Source organism: Equus quagga, chromosome 5, assembly GCF_021613505.1.
Source record: "Equus quagga isolate Etosha38 chromosome 5, UCLA_HA_Equagga_1.0, whole genome shotgun sequence".
NCBI classification, from domain to species: domain Eukaryota; kingdom Metazoa; phylum Chordata; class Mammalia; order Perissodactyla; family Equidae; genus Equus; species Equus quagga.
In genome coordinates this window covers 85,351,362-85,372,240 of record NC_060271.1, presented here as the reverse complement: position 1 = coordinate 85,372,240, position 20,879 = coordinate 85,351,362, and the positions used below count along the sequence as shown (strand labels likewise).

Genomic DNA, 20,879 nt, shown 5'->3' with positions numbered 1-20,879 from the left:
CATCAAAAACTGCTGTTTGGAGAGTTTGAATAAAACTCTTATTTAAATGGCAAATGATATGGCATTTAACAAAATATCCTATGGATTAGGAAAAAAGAAAGCTCTCTTACCTTTCTTATCATTTACCTCCTTGGCACATTTAAGCACAAATTTCATTTCAGTCTAATATATTTACTATCAAAGCCTTCCCTCTCACTTCCCACATCAAATAAGAAACTGACTCAGTGCTAGTTAAACATTGTTTTTCTGAAGATTAATATTTTTAAGTGAATATTACCATTCCTAAAACAGGTTCTTGCTGTGTTTGTCATTTAAGTATCATTGTCAGTTATTTCTAACACAAAAACATATATTTAGACAACCTTTCACAAAATGTGTGTTCCATTGGACACTAATCCCCAGAGACACTCCACTAAAGAAGGGTTCTAGGGTGAACTGAGTTTGGGAATACTTCATATCATCCCCTACAACCACCCTTGGAGATTCACAACACACACATTAAGGACTCTGAAGAATCCTGCGGTTAATAACTCTCTTTAATTTTAATTCATTTCTCAAATTTACTTGACCACAGGACCCTTTTCTCCAGGGACCAAGGGAGAAGAGTCATAATCCTTTTGGAACTAGTGTTTTGAAAAACATACTTTAGAAAATAATGATGTAAAGCAAGGTTCTACCCTTTCAGCTGTGTTTCAGGAAACATCTAATATTACTGCTGTGTACCACTTGGTTTACTCTTGGGCATAGCTTAAACATCCCTTTGAAGCCAGTTTATTACTAGCACTGAATTAGTGGGCAAAGGGGCCTCATGCATAAAATGGCTGGCCTTATTGATGGTTGGGCAACAGGCAAGGTGGCTTGGGCAAAATGTCTCAGTAGGTAGAATCCGTTCTTAGTTATCTTCCTTTCCTTGCCCTTATATTGTCCTCTGGCTCTCAGCTGCTCTTGCAAGCCTGCCCTGTCTATTCAGATTCCAAAAGTACTTCTCCCAGAGCACATTACCACTTCTGCCTCAATCATCATTCTTACTCCTACAGCGGTAGGTATTAGGAAAGTAATTTGAGTAACTACCTGGGACGTTTACTGAAAATGGAGCTCTTCTTATTTGAGGTCACTTGTTGCTAGTTTTGCTTGCCTCCTTCCCCTCTTCTCCTCCATGCAATCACTTCCATGTGTTAGAGCCCAGAAGCTAAGGTATTGCTTATTTTATCAGAGTTAGCTCTCACCTGTCGTTTTTGCCCCAGCTGATTTGATCGATCTTATATATTTCATTCTAGTCGCACCTCATACTTACCATCTTTCTTATATAATTAATTATAAACTTGACCAAAAGTAGTCTAGATGACCTAATAAAAAACATGTGTTAATTTAATGCAAAACTTTTAATGGAAATTAATGTGTGTTAATTTAATGGAGGTTAGTCACAGCTCCATGATATGCATTCGTCTACTGCCATCTCTGTGCATATATGTACACTCCTATATACTTGTGATCAAGGGACTACTGTCTCCTTATTTATAGGCAAATATAGAAATTTTCTGCAACATTTAAGCATATCTAACTTTTTTGCTAGAAGATGGAACTTGGATGGAACTTAGATATAAAAAACTTTTTGAATACATTCTTTTATTCTGTTTAGTGCACACATTTATTTTTTTTAAAAATACACATATTAAAAAATAAATTAATTAAAAATACACATATAAATATTGAATTAACAAGTTTATTTTGTACTTTTTTTGTGGTAGTTTGTGATCCTCATTAGCTTTAGTTTTTAGGCTTTTGGGGGTACCAATGAAAATAATATTTCCCAATGGAGGTTGTTTTTCAAAATTATTTCTGAATTGACTTGAACACATGCAGGTCTTCATTCTAACATACCCACTACACATGCACTGAAACTGAAGATTTCAGTATGCATATCAGAATTTTGTGCTGAGAATGGAGCCTGACCTCCATCACTAAATGGTGTGATCTTTGCTTGTTTCCATACTTCTGATTCAGGTTAAAATATTTAAAAAGCATCTAATACACATTGTAAGATTCTCTTTATATAAAGTGATATTTTTTACCACTATTCTTTGGCAAACAATATATCTATTATTTTTACTTGACTTTTGGGCCATGCGGTTATACTATGACGTCTTCCCACTAGTTATAATTTTCAGATTAGACAGTCATAGTCAACTTTGCTAGACAATCAGCTTTGCTAGAAGTTTAGAAAAATTTGTCAAGACAGACCTATTCAATACCTGATTTTTTTCCCCAAAAAACATATACCAAACATTCCTTTTATGTTTTTGTATTTGGCATCACTAAACAGTGACTTTCAAACTTAGCATAATTATATAATTCTAATTATGACTGCATAATTTTTTATCTGTCTATTTTATCTCAATTTTGGTACCCACTGGATTTTTTTTTTCTTCCAAATTAGTTTGTTGTCATTAATCTTGTAACCATTGCATCTCTTGTTTAGGAATTTAATAACTATTAACAACTGTTAATGGTGTTTTTTCTAAGATACATTTACCTAAAAAGGCTGCTTATAGGTAAAAAACAATAGTGATACTTTTTTTGTTGTTGTTAATCTTTATCCACTGAATTTCAAAGTCACACCATTCATGGTGCCATTACTGATTCCCCTCTTAGTAAGATCAATACTTTAACTTTACTTTATTCGCTGCTGAGTAGAGTCAACTCTCTGTCCAGCAGTTATCCAACTAGTCACCACTAGTAAACGTCCCCTCTTACGCTACTTGATGTGGCTATTTCAGTTGTGAATCAGAATTAGAGTTTGAAGAAAGAAAAAATAGTTATCTAGTCCTGTGCTCTCCTTTTACAATAAGAAAACATATTTGGAAAAGCTAAGTAGATTTACCCAAAATCACTCATCAGTGGTACAGCTAGGACTAGAACCCCAGTCTCATCTCCATGTTTTTGCTCTTTTTATTATGACCTTGTTTCCTCACAGTAATCATTCACACCACGTTACTCTAAGTTGTTTTAAAACGCTTCATTCCACTGCCTGCTCTTTGAGTTGCCTTACTCATCAATGCCATTAGTTAGCCTGTAATTGCTTAGATATCCTGTTTTTCATCTGTCTCATTTCCACTAAATGTTGATTCATGTTTTAGCACCTCATTATAATATTGGCTGTGTCTTCAAAATGCCATCCACCTGTATGAGAAGCTAAAATTCCAGCAAATCACTGAAATATTTCTAAGCATCCAGCCACTTGATATCATTTAGATAAAACATATTAACGAAAGAGCTTTGCTCCATTTACCCAGAAATTTTGTTATGGCATGAACCTGGGTTTTGTCCATCCAGTCAGTGCTGAATATGACTAAAGCTGTTATTGATCTAGAATAATATAAGTTGAATCTGTTGGAATGCCTAGAGCTTTTTGTTTGTTTGATCTTTTCTAAGTGTTGTTAACTAGTTTTGCAGGTAGGTTATAAAATAGAAATTCACCAGCATTTTTTTTTATTTTATTTGAAATAATTATAGATTCACAGGAAGTTGCAAAGAAGTACAGAAGAGGTGCTTTGTACCCTTCACCAGTCTTCCCCATGATTACATCTTACGTAATTATAGTATAGTATCAAAATCAGGAATATGGCATTTGTACAACATGTGTGAATAGTTATATGTCCTTCTTCACTTGGATAGATTCATGTAACCACCACCACAATCAAGATACAGAACTCCTCCATCACCACAAAGAGCACCCTTAACTGTACCCCCGCATTCCCACCCCCCACAGCTGTCCCTAACCCCTGGCAAGCATTAATGTTAGCATTTTGCTTTGTTTATACCTTCCCCCCTCAACCTCCAGGCCTGACCTGAATTTGGGGAGACTAAATGCTTCTAGTAACATTCCTATCATTGGTATCCCAATTAGCAAGGCAATTATATTATGATATCATGGGATTAGATTTTCCTAAATAACTGATTCATGCTCCTTCCCTACAAGGAACAATGTCTTTATCTACACAAAAAAAAAGAGGTATAACGTTGTAATAGTACCTACCTTACAGTAAAGCATAGTGGTGTAAGCAATAAAAAAAAAAAAGACATGTTGATATTAAGAGTCTAATAAAATACAGGTTACTTAATAAGTGTTGTCAACACCACTCCCAAAATAAAAAAGAAAGAAAAGCGAAAAACCCAATTTTTTCTCATCAAGAATATTCTTTAAATAGAGCAATGCTTCTTTTTAAAATGTTTTGTACTACCTTCCATCTTATGTATATACCATTTGTTCATTTTATCTTTCTGTTTGGCAATTAACAAACTTTAAAAACCTAGAATATTCAAATGAGTTCTGAGTATACTTTTTAGTATATTATCTTAAAAACTAAATTCTGATACTGATTATAAGTAATTTCTAAATTAGAGAAGTTGATAAAAAAAAATTTTTAATTTGTAAATGTAGTTCCCATTTACTGGCCCATAATTTCCCTTATAATTTGGAAAATTGTAAAGAACCAGAGACCTTGGACTTTGAACCTTCTAATTTTATATATAAAGAGACCAACTAAGTTAACTGTACACTGTCATACAACTAGTTACCTGGTAGTTACTTGGCCTTGAATAACCCACATCTCCTCACCTTCAGTGTGCTACCTTCTCTACTGCATTACACTGTCTATTAAAAAACTTTAAGTGGCTAGTCATTTAAAGTAAAGTAGATCATTCTTTAGTGAAAAGTCAGTGATGTTTTTTTAATATTTTTATTTTAATCAAGGCAATAGTTTGAGTTATGATTTGAGAATAGACTGAAATATTGACAGAATCATTCCGTAAACTTCTGTTTGAAATGTAAAGATAAGTCCATTTCTCAGATACAACTATTTTATTGTCAACAAGCTGTACTGTTTGTAAATTTTGCAATTTCAGTTTGTGTTAATATTTGCGGGTAACCTTCTGAAATTGTAAATTATCCCAATTTTGTCTTTAGGTATTTTATTGCCTAATGATCTTGCTATAATAGCTTTTTTTTAAGGATTCTTTACGTTGCTGAAACCTGTACTGATTAATTTTGATTTTTTTGGTTTTCAACTCTAGGAGTCTCTACCACCCGTCCAGTTTGACTGGAGTAGCAGTGGCCTTACTAACCCTTTAGATGGTACGTCTCTCCGTAGAGCCTCTAGCACCAGAGCTAGAGTTAAGAAAGCTACAAAGTTCAGACAAACTTCTCTCTGCTGATTTCCTTTTTTGTTTGAACATAACTTCTTATTCTTATCTTTGGAAATTCAGGCTTTCTTTCTGAAAAGTAATTGCTCAAGAAACCAGCCTTTACTATTATTAATAGTATTAATGTCCAAATATAGGTAGTAGTAGCTAGGTAAAATTTTAGTTTCTTTATCTTGTCATAAACAGGCTTCTTTGTTTTTTACAAGTATCTAGGTAGTTTAAATGATATTTTAGGTAGGATCAATTTACTTGAAATTTGTTTCTTTAGTTTTAATTTATGGAATTTTCTTGGATGCAAAGTCTTGTGGCTAGAGGCTGCTTGAAAGCACAAAACACAATTATTTAACCAAAAACAATGTGCAAATAGGTCCATATTTGACTCAACGTAGTTTTCAGATTTAATAATATTTTATAGAGCACTTATATATAAATGGAAAATGAATGATTTTCATGATCTTTTTCTAAAACTTATATCAAAATACTAGTAGGTAGTTCCAGAAATAATTGGTTTCACTCATGGCTTTAAGAGAGAATACTGAAAAAGGAGTAACTTATTCCAGTTATATGGGGTCTTTAACATAAAGAACACAAATGCTAGTTTTCCACAGTGTTGACACCGCAAGTTTTAAGTGGACCCTAACAGACTCTTACTCCTTATCCTTCATCAGCTGTTTGAGCCATTGTCTAAAACACTTGTCATTCTGTCAGCTTTGCCTTAGAGTGGGGGTCCTAGGATATCTGGAAAGCATCCAATTGAATAACAGTGCTGAAGGAAAGCCTGGATGCACCTTTTGCTGTTGTCTGGTGTCTTATTCAGTCAAATCATCGTGCTTTTTATTAACAAACAACTTCTTTAAAAATGTATACTATTTCTGATTACTGTTTCAGAGTTAAAGGGGAACAGTACAGCTTGAGGTTGCACATCAGGGTAGGGCAGTTATGACCTTCCTTATTATGTTATTTTATTTTCAATTAAGTGAATGTATTGGTGCGTGTCCTGAAACTGACAACTTTGTCACTTCTAAAACATCATTAATTAGAAACCAACATTACTAACATGAAATATTGATTTGGGCATGTACAGTGATTTAATGTTGGGTTGAGATTAAAGTATTGTTTCCCTTTAACGGGTACACTTTCCCCTTGGTCTTTCTGGTATGGCTTCAAGTTTTATTGAAAGAACTGAACTCCTAACTAAAACCTTACTAAGTGTTAAATTATTTATATTGTACATGAGAAGATGTACATTGAATTAAATTGTTACTTTAGAAATGTCCTTAGTAATGAAAAACTAATACTGTACACATTGTTTTAATGTTGATTTTAAAATGTGTAATGATTACTAATTATAACCTGCATGTTCAAGTGTGTGTCTTACCCCTTTTTACACATAACCCCTCCTCCCTTGGCTTACCTTCTGTGTGGCTGCCTACCAACACGGTCACTGAATTTCAAGCTAGTGGAGGTTCCACTCTTCTGAACCTTGATTTCTTTGGGCCCGTGGATGACAGTAGCTCTAGCAGCAGCACCACAATCCCAGGTCAGCAGAGTGTTAAAACCACAATTCTAGTTTATTTACTAAAAGCATGACCACATCAATTGACTTTCCTATAAACAAGGAAACAACTATATTGTATTCTCTATAATGTCTTTCCAATAATTTTATTTCATCTATCGTTATTTTCTCGTTATCTATAACAAATGACTTCAGTGAAATATATTTTAAGGAAATCTTACTCGGAGTGTACTATTCAGAGCTAAAAGTAGTTTCTAGGAGTAAAACAGCCCTAATGTTCTTACATAGTTAAAGGCAGAGTTGGTTTTTTTTCCTGTAAGTGGAAATTGTGATATTTTATATGCTTATTTTTAAAAGCATATTCTATAAAGCCATTTGAAAAATACAAGTTTAGAGATATAAGAATATTTTAGTACATAAAGGTGACTTTACATTGTAGTGCCTGTGATAATAGAACCTTTACAAATTCTAGCATTCAATTTGTTGTTTATTAGTGCTGCTAAAGGTATAATGAGGTTCCAAAATGTTGGAGTCTAGCACTTAGTTATATAGTCCCACGTAGAACTATTACTGTTTTTATGTCACTCTTAAATAGAAAGTATACTGTTAGTTTTCCACGGCAAAAAAAAAAAAAAATGTTACAAAAGTTAATAGTAGAAAATAATTGCTATGAGATACTAAAAGCTAGAAATTAAAACTTACTGGAGTGCCTGTTAATTTTCAGCCCTGAAAAAGTTCAGTTCATTGACCAAAGCACTAATGTACTTTGTCATTTTCTAATTGAATAAAAGATTAAAATATAATGACATTTTTATGTTTACATTTTATTTAATATGATTTTAATGAGTCCCTGTCATCCCAACTTGTGACCTGGTAATCATGCCCATTGATTACCAGATAGCTGTTGGGGTGCTATATAGATGCTGATGCCCAGAATGCACAGTGAGAATCCCTCTCTGTCCCTATTAGTGGCCAGTTACACAGCCAGCCTGGTCCCTGAGAATTTGCTGGTTTTGTTCTATTCCACTACCCTGCCACCCATTCCCAGCAGTTTGGGAGCCAAGGTGGGAAATGGGAAAGACAGAGAGTCAGCTAAGGGTAAGCCTGGGACCCAGGATGCCCTTCTCCAAAATTTGGTTCTGGAAATCTGATCCTGCTATTAGGAAGTTCCAAGGTCATTTGATAGAATGACTGAATTCCTCAAGTCTAAGCCCCTGTTTGTCATTTTCATTGTTTGCAAGATTTTGCAAGCATACGAAAAGCCAATCTGTGTCTGGTTTGACTTCAAAATGATATTTTGCTATTACTTAAATTATTTCCAAATACATTTGAGCTATGGAATGACCTGGGTGAGCTGATTACTTGGTTTAAATACTTAATGGGGGGGGGAAAACCCAAGAACTTGTGTATCAGTTTCCTTATTACTGTATTCCCAAGAATGAATTACCAAACTCCCATTTTTAATTTGCTCTCAGCTTTGTTTTGTCATGAACTGTATTATAATTTAAACGAGATCATTATTTTTGGATGCCTAAAACCTGGTTTAAGTTCAATTTTTGGTGACATTTCAAACTCAGTTAAAAACATCCATAGGAGACAATCTGATCATTTCATAAAGAAGTACAGAAATGACCTGATAACCAGGCTCAGTGTACACAGCTTCAAGAAGAGCAAGTGGTTTCAGAAGCTTAGAGCTGTAATGGAAGTGAAATTAGCATGCTCAAATGCAGTCCTCATTACTTTGGAACCTTTTAAATATTTTTGTTCCATTTTCATTAATACGCTCTAGCTGCTGTATAAACTTGATTCCTATAAATTTGCTTTGGCTTTTTATTGTTATTGGGTTTTGTTAAAACTTACATCAAGCTACAGGTATCAACACTTTTCTTAGTATTCCATTTCACCACTTGCTTGCACTTTTTCTGACTTGTTTCTGGGAAAGTCATTTTGTCTTAGCTTGCGGTTATTTAATTATTTTGTGTGTGAGACTTAGGAGGTTGGCATAGAACTTGGTTGGCTAGCTTTAGTTATGTAAACTAAACTATGCCTCATTAAGGTTCTTAAAACAATCTCTTCCATTAAAAAAATTACTCTCCAATTATTAGTGTAAAGTAGTTATCTTGTTTTTGAAAAATATATAATATAGTCATAGTACCTTTTTTGGGGGTGTCATTTTTTTGTTGTTTTTTTTTTAAATCTCCCACTTTACTGTTTGACAGCCAAGAGGCCAGTATTTTACAAACCCAACCAAGTTTTTACTAGCACTTTCCTGTTGCCAATCAGAATGCAGTTTTTATTCTGCATTATTTATTAGACATCAACTTAAATTGTGTGGTTACTTGGAATCTAACCTTTCACAGTGGAGGAAGAAGGTACTTTGGGTTCATTTGATCCCTTATAGGCATCTACAATTTTTTACATTTAATTGCAATGTATATACTTAGAGAAATACAAAGAAATGCCCTTTTCAAATGTATTTTGAAACTGTATCTTAATAAAATATTAAGAACTTGAGAGAGTCAACAAAGATTTTCTATCGCCTTCCTCCCTGGTTGGACATGGTAACTGTGGAAGCTGCTTTCGCTGGTCTGATTTCTGTAAACATCTGAGACCTAGATCCACGCCTGCTGATCATCTGCACACTTGGCTAACAGAAGGCACTTCCTTATTTTTGCTTGACCTTGACATATCCTAAAAGGAGGAAACTTGTTATTATCAATATTTGCATTAGTATATATATATTTTTTTGCTGACCTTCAGGGATTTTTTAGAAATAATAAGTAAAAATTGATGAAACTGTAAGACATTCTTTTTACAATCTGCTTTTCTGTTCTACCCTGAAACTGCTGAACTTTTTATCTCAAGTTAATTTGTTGGTACCAAAGAGAGGGTAGGATTAATATTTTTTTATCTGATTATTATCCAAAATTTAGCTGAGTTTAAAATACTTAATTGTTATTTTCAGTGTTTTTGTAGTCATCATGGTTAAGTCTATATTCAAGGGAAATACAAAAATATGTATATTTTAGTGAAGTCAGGTGGGGGAGGATTTTTACAGACTGCAATAGATGTAACTCAGCTTTGTGCTGAATTCCTCTAGCAAGGTGTTTGAGCTATTATCTACTATTCAGATATGAAACTATGGAAATAGGAATTACCCCTTGAGACAATTTTCATTTTGTTCCAAAGTAGTGCTTTTATTACTTTTTCTGAGAATACTTTACCCTCCCTCCTTCTCACCTGAAGAAAGAACAATGTGCTATAATTTATCTTTAGTAATGATTTGATGCATTTGAGTAATATTTCATGTCCTCAGATGCTCAGAATATATTTAAACTAACTAAATAATTTACCATATTTGAGACTTTATATTAGCTTCCAGATCTTCTGGTGTGGAAGAAAATAATGGAGAAAAAAATGGTCAGGGAGTTGGGGGGGGAGGGCGAGAGAAGGTTTCAAAAAGATGAGGTTAATCAATCAATTTAAAAATTGAGGTGTCACATAACAAATTATGTGCGCTCTATTTATAAAACATTGATGACTTTCATATCACTAATCCAAAATTGAGAGAGTTTTCTATAGCGAATAGAAATTTTAAAAGTATTTGCATGGTATCTACTACATAAGTATTAGATTAATTAAGGCTATATTGATACCAAAGTGGAATTTTAAAAATATTTTCCTACTTTATAAAAACTCTTAAAAGTGGAATTTATAATTTAAAAAATAAATACAATGTTACAATGTTCTAAAGATGTGTTGTGCTTGTAAAAGACTCAGATGTTTACAGATAATTGCCTTTTGCATCTTGGATTGTGGCTAATTGAAGTAACCTATTGCAGCTTGCCATCACTGACTGTCATTTTATACTATAAGGTGTGGATCCAGAGTTGTATGAGTTAACGACTTCTAAGCTGGAAATCTCCACCTCAAGCCTCAAAGTGACTGACGCATTTGCGAGACTCATGTCCACAGTAGAGAAGACAAGCACATCTACCAGGTAAATGGCTAGTGCTGATTACACCCTAATTTTGAATTCTGTGTTAAACAGAACAGCCCAAATGGGAAAGCAAATAAGTTGGCAGTATTTCAATATATTGTATTGACTTTATATTTGTAAAAACCAATTAATGCCTAATTCCAGAAAATAGTGTCAAATTATGTTTAATTATAAACTTTATTAGAGCAGAGCTATTTCATAAGAGACTGGAAAGAGCTGACAGACGTAGTTTTCTCTCTTTGGCCCCCCTTCCCTCCTCCCCACCTCCTACTCCAAGAGAATTCTGATTAAGTACTGAGATCATACAGCCACTGTGGAAACACTCTCCTTTTCCCTTCATAACTGTTGAGATGCTCATCTTTGGGAACCAGTTTCACACTCCCGGAGTCACAGGCTAATCTTTTCGCTCCCGGCTAAGATAGAGTGGAGGACGGCCGCTGTTTCATTTTCTGAACTTTTGCTGATGTGCAGCACCTCTGATTTGGAACATGAAAGCCTTGCTTTACCAAGCTTTCTGGGAGGCCCTTCGGGACATGACCTTTAGAAAAGCAGTTGTCATCTCTTGCTGTCACAACCGGAAACAAGGAACGTCACTTGGGCCTTGTGTTTAGGATTCAGGAAACTTTTAGTTTTACATAATTAAGCGCTGGAATAAGCCATTATTTTGACACGTTAGCCATAAGAATATGCTGTTCCTAATACGAAGGTAGTCATTGTAAACCAGGAAATCACTACTGCAAGACCAAATACTGGTTGATCGGCACACCAACCCCGCTGTTCCAGCTCCGTGATTCCTTACCTTTTTCAAGCTGAAATATTTACCTGTTTACAAAGTCATCCACTTTGGCAGAAGTATTATAGCTCTTTCTCGTAAATAAATACATTCCACGTACATGTCAAATTCAAATTTACCTTTTAAATCAATTCTTCTGTGGAAAAACATCTATTTAAAAAAGCATTTTTGGGGCTGGCCCCGTGACTGAGTGGTTAAGTGTGCGCGTTCCACTTCGGTGGCCCAGGGTTTCACCAGTTCGGATCCTGGGCTCGGACATGGCACCGCTCATCAGGCCATGCTGAGGTGGCGTCCCACATAGCACAGCCAGAGGCACTCACAACTAGAATATACAGCCATGTACTGGGGGGCTTTGGGGAGAAGAAGGAAAGAAAATAAGATTGGCAACAGGTGTTAGCACAGGTGCCAATCTTTAAAAAGAAAAAGCCTTTTTTTCTTGTGAATAATAAATGCTTACCTGTCTTAAAACTTTGGCTTGAGTTATCACATTGCCTTTTAAACTGTATTGTGTACTTAAGTATCTATTCATTCAACAGATATTATTATTAACGATTATAATTATGAAAAGCCGTGGTTATTTGTTTTGTCGTTATGGATCCCTTTACCTTCTCCCTGGACTGGCTGTGCGCATGCACGTCCCTGTCCGTCCACAGATTCTCTCCGCTCCCTCACTGCCCCTGCTGCTTTGAGGTGACACGCCTGGCCCTGCCAAAGCCTCCTACCAAGGGAACCTACTTGTAATGAAGCTCCTGGGGATTTCTTTTGCTTGCTTTCTAATTTTTTCTCTTTCCAAATCATATTTTCAAATTGAAATTCTTCTCATACAAATTTCTCATCCATTTTTTCTGTATATGTTAACTAAAAGGTAATGCACATTTGACTTTAAAAACAAAAGAACTTATTGTTGTTTGGATTTCCCCTGCTCTTTTTACAATCTCTTCTAAGGACAGTCCTACCGTTTCCTTACTTTTTCTCCTCTGCACTCTCACTGAAGGAACTATAGTAGAGTTCGAAAATCCCGATGATGAGAGTTCATTCTTTATGCCATTAGGAGGAGCTCTAATCCATATTAACTTGCTTGCTCTCCTAACTTTTTAACTCGTGCTTGAAACATGCTGTACACTAGGGAACTTTTATAACTCCTATCACTTTAAGAAGTTATTTCATTTTTTCCCTTATTCTTTACTATTATGGAATGAACTAAAACTATAGTTTGTATCCTAGGATCAGTGTTGTAACTGCATTAAATTACTCTCTAGTGTCTATCCATCTTCATATTTAAAACAACAACAAATTGAAAAGAAAGCAAGTTGCCAACTTTGTATTTTCTGTTTTGAGAAATTATTTTAAAATGGTGAGTAGTGCAGATACTCACAAGTCTTATAATGAGAAGGTAATACTGTAAATTGTCCCATGAATGATTCTCAATTGTACAGGGAAGAGAAAGGTGGTGACATACATAGTTTCAGAAAATTTCAGGTCTTTGTTGTTTTAGGTTTTTTCTTTTTGTTTTTGAATAAAGTAAACTACAGAAAGTAAAGCTCAGCAAAATCTTCTTGGCTATGGACAGCACACAGAAGATAGAATGAAAAAGCATTGAAGGACTGTAGGGTAAGAAAAGGTAAGAAACAGTGGTCTAGGTAGAGGAATCTGATGTGTAACCAACAACATCCCATGCTGTTTTCTAAGTGCCTTTGCATATGTAAGAGAAAGCACGTGTGCTCATCTCCCTCCACGCGCAGGGTGTGAAAGCACCTTCTCACTTTATAAAGAAATGCCAGTTCTTCATTTTAAAGTAGTTCCACCTTGGGGCCAGCCCAGTGGCGCGGCGGTGAAGTTCTCACATTCCACTTACGCAGCCCAGGGTTCACCAGTTTGGATCCCGGGCATGGACCTATGCAGTGCTTGGCATGCCATGCTGTGGCAGGCGTCCCACATATAAAGTAGAGGAAGATGGGCATGGATATGAGCTCAGGGCCAGTCTTCCTCAGCAAACAGGAGGATTGGTGGTGGATGTTAGCTCAGGGCTAACCTTCCTTAAAAAATAAAACAAAATAGTTCCATCTTCTTGCCCACCTTTTCTAATATAGAGAAAAATTACTTCCTAATCTTAATCAGTGGGTGGCTACCTAGTTAGTAGCTACAGATCTCTAACTGAAGTTTATACAAGCCAAAGGACTAGTTGTCCAAAGGGATACATTGTTTTTTCTTTTTTTGACCTTTTAATTGAGATATAATTTACATGCCATAAAATGCACCCTTCTCAAGTGTACAGTGCAGTGGTTCTTAGTATATTCACAAGGTTGTGCAACCATCGCCACTATCTAGTTCCAGAACATTTTTATCACCAGAAAGAAATTTCATACCTAGTAGTAGTCCCTCCCTATCTGTCACTTTTCCCAGCCCCTGGCAACCACTAATCTGCCTTCTATCCCTATAGCTTTGCTAATCTGGTTATTTCATATAAATGGAATCATAGAACATGTGGCCTTTTGTGTCTAGCCTCTTTCACTTAGCATAATGTTTTCAAGTTCTGCCATGTTGTTGTGTGTATCAGTACTTTTCGTTTCTTTTTATGGCCACATAATATTCCATTTTATAGATATACCACATTTTGCTTATCCATTAATCAATTGGTGGATATTTGGGTTGTTTTGACTATTACAAATAATGCTGCTGTGAACACTCATGTACAAGTTCTTACATGGGCAAATGTTTTCAATTTTCTTGGGAGTGAAACTGCTGGGTCATATGGTAACTCTATGTTTAACTTTTGAGGAACTGCCAAACTGTTTTCCAAAGTGGCAGCACCATTTTACATTCCACCAGTAATGTATATGGGTTCCAATTTCTCCACATTCTCACCAAGGCTTGTTACTTTGTGACTTTTTGGGTATAGCCATCCCAGAAACCATTGCCTACTTAAAGGTCAGGAAGATTTACACCTAGGTTTGCTTCTAAGAGTTTTATAGCTTCAACTCTTACATTTAGGTCTTTGATCCATTTTGAGTTTTCTAATATGGTATGAGGTAGGGGTCCATCTTCATTCTTTTGCATGTGGATATCTAGCACTGTTTGTTGAAAAGACTACTATTTCCCCATTGAATGGTCTTGGCACCCTTGTTAAAAATCAATTTACCATAAATGTATGGGTTTATTTCTGGACTTTTCCATTATATTCCATTGACAAAAAAGGTACAGCTTAGCTAGAGAGAATATATATCAAAATTAGCCCACTGCCTTTGGGCTTGAGAAAAGTTCATAGTATAACTTTTTATTTTCAAATTCTCCTCAAGCATTTTCTTCATGTATTCTAAAAAAAACTAGATCACATCAATTGCACAGTGACTATAGATAAATGCACAAACCATAAAATATGTAAACTTTTTTCTTATTTTTAAATACAATTTCACATGCTTCCAAGTAGTGCCTCTGAAATAAGGCCATTGATAGAAACTCTAGAATAATCTTTTTTTTTTTAAGATTTTATTTTTCCTTTTTCTCCCCAAAATCCCCAAAAGTGTATTTTTAGTTGTGGGTCCTTCTAGTTGTGGCATGTGGGACGCCGTCTCAGCATGGCCTGATAAGCAGTGCCATGTCCACACCCAGGATTCGAACCGGTGAAACCCTGGGCCGCCAAAGCGGAGCGTGCAAACTTAACCACTCGGCCGCAGGGCTGGCCCATAGAATAATCTTTACCAACCATTCCTTGGGGGAAAGCTTCTCTCTTGCTCTCCTTTCCCACACCCAAACTGTACTCCACAAATGAGGAAGTCCATTTAAGTGCAATTTTTTTGTTACTGTTTTTAGTAACCTTTTATCATTAAAGAAGCAATAAAATATATTACAGAAAGTTAAAAAATACAAACAAAAATTAAACATTAAAGTATCACATTCTTACCACTCAGATGAGTATAACGCCTCAGTGCATATTCTTTCAGATCTTTTTCTATGCAAATATACACCTATATGTTTTGTTTTAACCAAAAATGAGATTTTATAGTCTGTACTGAATTGAACCTACTCTTGCAGTCAGTGATCTCCACCTGTCAATTTCAATAAATTTTCATTTCCTCTAATACTCAGGCTATATTCCAATTTCCTGTAGGTTGAATATTGGTTTGGACAGAGCAGAGGACTGTTGTACCTCGCTCTCATGGCTCTTTTTTTTTTTCCCGAGGAAGATTAGCCCTGAGCTAACTATTGCCAATCCTCCTCTTTTTGCTGAGGAAGCCTGGCCCTGAGCTAACATCGTGCCCATCTTCCTCTACTTTATATGTGGGACACCTACCACAGCATGGCGTGCCAAGCGGTGCCATGTCCACACCTGGGATCCGAACTGAACCAGCAAACCCCGGGCCGCCAAGAAGCGGAACATGCGAACTTAACCACTGTGCCACCGGGCCGGCACCTCTCATGGCTCTTAAGTCTCCTTTAACCTAGCATATCTACCCACATCTCTTTTTGTTTGTTTTTCAGTTTAATACTAGCTTGTTAAAAAGATCACTCCAGTTGTCCTGCAGACAACCTTTTTGTCTATTTGCTTCCTTCAAGTAGTATTTAATATGTTTCTCTATTCCCCTGATTTCCTGTAAACTGAAAATTATATCCACAAGTTTGATGGATTCAGGCAAAACATTTTGGCTAGAATACATCATAGGTGCTGTATCACATCAGAAGATACATAATGTCTGGTTGACTGCATTGTTAGTGATGCTAGGACTGACATTTGGTGAGAGGCTGACCTTTTCCATTATCCACTTCCAGTTTTTCACTTTGAGACTAAAAAATGAACTATCTCTGGAATGATGGAGATATCCAATTCCCCATCAAACTGCCACCTAATAGTTTTGCCACCATTTAAATGCAATTTAAAAATGTAGACTTTAATCAGAAAAATTTTGAAGTGCTGTTCCATTCTTCTGAGAAACCCTAGGCTGAGCTCAGCACTGGTTGATCTGCTCATGCTTCCAGTGTGCCTGAAGCTGACCCCTGCTGAAGAACTTTGCTCCTGAAAGCCTGATGTTTGATTTTTTATTCATTCTATAAAATCCTTTTATTTCAGCCTAAATTCAAAAGTGGTAACAGAAAAGTCTAGGTATAAAATAAAGGCCTATATGTGTCTTTCCTTTCTTGCTTCATTGCCTGACTTCCTGCTTCCCATCCCCATGACAAAGAAAATATGTAGGTGGAAGAAATAACTTGTGTCACACCTAAAACCAACTGTCCTTTACCATAAAAGAAAATTGGGCTTTTGAGAGTCAATAATTTTAAATGAATTTTGGTCTAAAATTTATATCTATATAACTACAGCTATTCTTTCATATATTTAACATCTTAGAAAAAATAAAGATTGGTTTACAGTCATGTGCTCAATTTGAGCCACATTTGAGACTCAGGTAGCATTTTTTGCAGCTCACCTGCTGGGAAGACCTGGGTCACTAGGAGTTCTCCCCATCTGTGCTGGGCCCCATCTGCTCACTTCTTGTACCGGGGCCGGTGTAGTAAATGTGCTTCATCTACAGGACCTGTGGGAGTTCAAGATCTCCCCTCTCCCCCGGCCCTTCGTGCCTGTGTACGTTCTCAACAGTGGCGGCCGGCCCTCGTGCTGCTGCTTTGGGAGCTGCGTCTGTGTCCCAGCGGGCCGAGACTGGGTGTTTTTCAGCTGAGGGCTTTCTCTCCTGGAATTCCCCGTTGGGGATGAAAAAAGCCTGAGGTTAAAATGACTTACAAGGTCTTGTGCCAGACATACGTTGTTTTACATTGAGGTAATTTTGGAGTTTCACAGAGGGGCAGGGGGAAATCCAGTTGGGCGGAGTGTTATTAGGGCTTCAGCATTGTATTAGTAACATTTTGCAAGTATGCCTGGGTAGATGCTTCTAGCCTTCAGTAAAGCTGTGGGCTGTACACAGGTCCATGTTGATATCTGTATGTACGTGCCTGGCAGTAATGAACATACGTAAACAGGGCACACGTCTTCAGAGGAGGTGTGGCATCTGGTACAGGAAGCACACAACACACAACTATTACGAGGTTCAGGAACTGGCAGAGGAAAAGCTGTCTACCTTGAGAATGGGTTTTCGCCTATTTGACCTACAGCAAAGTCACGTTAACCCGCTTCTCTTTTTTCCTTTGTCAATAGGAAACCGAAAAGAGAAGAGCACCTGAGTGAAGAAGCCATCAAGGTGATCGCTAGCCTTCCCGACCTAACGTTCATGCATGCCAAGGTGTTGATGTTCCCGGCCACACTGACACCTTCCGCCAGCTCCCAAGAGAAGGCAGACCGAGAGCTGGTGTGAACTGGACGGTTCCGATTGCTTCTCCTTCCTCCGTCCCTTCCCGACCATCAAAAGCATACCTGCTCTAATTAAAACAAAAAATTCAAGTTCAGCTGATTTGTTGGTAAGCCGCACTAGAAAGGTATACATAGTAATGTATATTTATTTACATACTGAAGTCCTAAATTTATATTAGAAAAAAATGTAAATAATCAGGGGTGAACATTTTTGAAGATTTATTCTTTTTGTGTTGCTGGGGTGTATACATTTATGTCTTTGTGAAATACACTGGTGGTGTCCTTCTTACAAAACTTTTGAAATAAAAAAAAGAAAATTAAAAACTCAAATCTCCACTGTCTGTAAAATCCCCTTCAGTCTTTTCAGATTGCATTGAATGTCCTATTAATTTCTCATATCATATGTTGAATTACTTTTACTATCATAAATAAGCTCCAAAGTCCCCGTTTAAATTTCTTTTTTTAAGATTTTATATGTGGTGAGTTTGTTTCAGATCTGGCTTTTGTTAACGTTTTTGCGCTCTTTTTTTAATCTTTTCAATCTGGCATATTGCTGTTTGACCTCTTGCAAGGTACTTCATCGATTGCTCTTTTGTTATGGGGTATGGATCATTGTCAGAACTTGATTGGAGGGGTTTAAAGAGATTGCGTCTGTTTAAAATCAGTTTGGTTTGGAGAAGGACCAAAATATATGAATGTCTTACGATGAAATTTACTCGTTACTGATTTTTTTGTTCTATCCTACCACTATTTTTTGAGGATTTTGCACAGTGTAAAATGACATAATCATAGATTGCTATGGTTTAGGCTGTATATACAGTAAAAACTATGGGTTTTAAATGTTTGGGGAAATTCCTATGGAAAAAAGAGAGACATGTAGAAGAGCCTCTAACAAGGTTACCGTGCATGCCCAAGGTCTTTTGAGATTTCAGTGTGTAAATTTCCTTTTAGCTTACACAAAAATAAAATAATTTAAAAGAAATTTTGCCTGGCGTCTTTATACTTTAGTATCTGAGGGACAGTGTAATGAGTGTGGAGGTGAAGTTTTATTCCGTTTTAATGGAATATTTCAATCCACAGGAAATCACTTGGTAGGGCTTCTGCTGTGTTTGAAACCAGAAGGAATTAGATCCTGGCCCCTAAGAATTAGATCAGTACTTTTAGTAGCTGAGCTGTTTTTATGTAGAACATGAGATCATAAAAGAAATTCCCGTGATTCATTATGACATATCTTCATCAGAATTGGCAAGGGTTAAATAGGGATTTATAAAGAATTTTTTTTTTATGAAAAAATATATGTATGAAATTAAGGTGAGCAGAAAATTTCTGAAAGTAACTTTAAAATTTTGTTATTACAAATTGCTTCAGCAAAAAGTCACATGGCGTATTTCATTAGAAGTAGGCAGCCAGCCGGGCAGTGGTCCCCTCCTCTGCTGTGGGAATGTTCCTGTGGAGCCCTTTTGCATCTCCATCATTGACAGAGATTCTGGGTTACCAAGTTATACACAGGCCATTGAAACAGTTGTCTGAGTGTAATTTAAGTATGGCCTGGGGTGACGATGCTTATCCAGTCCATCTCCCACCATTTCCCCCACTTTCTTTTTGTGTTTTTCAGAGAAGGCTTTCCTTCAGCATAGTCACAAGTTTTCAGTGCCCAGTGGACCTTCTGAGTGGAAGGATAAAAGTATTCCTCAGCAGAACTTTACACGTTCCAGTAACTGAAGCTTAAAAGGCTGCTTCTACAGTATGTTACGACTAAATCATAATGACAGCCTTCACCACCCTAAGTTCAGAGCCCATTTATTAGCTGTGTTATTATGAGAAAGTTAATCAACTTCTCTGAGCCTTCATTGCATTATCTTTAAAAATGGGAATGATATTGCCTACCTGTGGTGGTGATATATTTAATAATAAATGTCAAACGCTTGTCACATGAGGAGACAGTTAATAAATGATAGCCAGAATGCAGAGTCAGCAAAACCTATGAAGCTCTGTGGAGTCCCAGTAGATTCAAGAAGCAGTCACAGGAGAAAGGATCACTTAAAATAAGAAGTTACTGCATTATTTAAAAACAAGCAAGTGGGCCTTCCTCATGAAAGTGACCCTGCTTTAATGACACAGAGAATGGATACTTCATCTTACATCCACTTTTAGATTTCCCTTTCATTTGTCATATTGGCTGTTGATGTTTTAATCACAGCAGGTACATTAATATTGGATTGTCACAGGGTTAAGTCAGGACTCACCTTGAGGACCAGAAGTGCTCAGCTGTGCACCAGACCAGGGCTCAAGTTGCACTAGAAAGCGATCGCGGTGGCTGGTGCAGGAAGAGCCTTGAGCATCTCCCTGGGGTCTCAGCTAAGGGAAAGCCTGCTGGCTCCAAGCTTGGCTCGGTCATCATCTGCTTCAGACGGCAGCTGCCCATTTGTCTTTCTCAAAGTCAACCAGGAGGACTCTGCAGGGTTGAGGAGAAGAAACCAAGAGTCAGAGACCCTAAAAGCCAAATCGTACACAATCAGCTTCGTGTCCTTGACATCTTAAAGCCCGCTCACTCATCCCCTTGAGTCTCGTCTCACTTGATGGCCACATCCAAATAGGCATGCATAATTCCCCAGTCACTCCAAGCCAGACTGGGAAGTAGAGGAGAAATGTCCCTAAATTGAGTCATGTGTCACTAGTATTTTTAGGACTCATTCTTTTACATGGAAGCGTGTTCTTCCCTCTACATGACTATCGTGTTCTTTATTTAGAACTTGTCGTCTTTCCGTTCCCTCATGTTTCTTGAATCAGGGTTAGGCTTGGCTGTGACTAACAGAAACCCAAAATACTTCCTTTCATGTAATAAGACTCATACTTTTGTCACATTTGAACTTCTCTGAAATTGGAACGTATCATACAATTGGATGGGGTGGTTTCTTTTTCTTAGCCATGTATAAAATGACGCTGTCTTAGAATCAATGACAGAGTTAATGAAAAATGGTAATGGTGTCTTAAACAATAGTTTATTTCTCTTGCCTGGAAAACACAAGGAAGCAGCCTGGGACTGGTAATGTGGCTTCATAGGATCATCAGA

General features: G+C 36.7%; 1 protein-coding gene across 3 annotated transcripts in view; it reads left to right on the top strand.

Moving 5' to 3' along the window:
- Positions 1-18,788, top strand: part of AFTPH (aftiphilin) — a 67,469-nt gene extending 48,681 nt beyond the window's left edge. For 2 of the 3 annotated variants that reach the window (XM_046661187.1, XM_046661188.1), the window contains 4 exons: positions 5,074-5,134; positions 6,659-6,742; positions 10,595-10,718; positions 17,654-18,788. In XM_046661187.1, the coding sequence (XP_046517143.1) occupies positions 5,074-5,134; positions 6,659-6,742; positions 10,595-10,718; positions 17,654-17,810 (426 nt within the window). In that variant the 3' untranslated portion in view covers positions 17,811-18,788. The remainder of the gene's footprint in view (positions 1-5,073; positions 5,135-6,658; positions 6,743-10,594; positions 10,719-17,653) is intronic. The other variant, XM_046661190.1, reaches the window with a different exon arrangement.
- Positions 18,789-20,879: the final 2,091 nt, after the last annotated feature.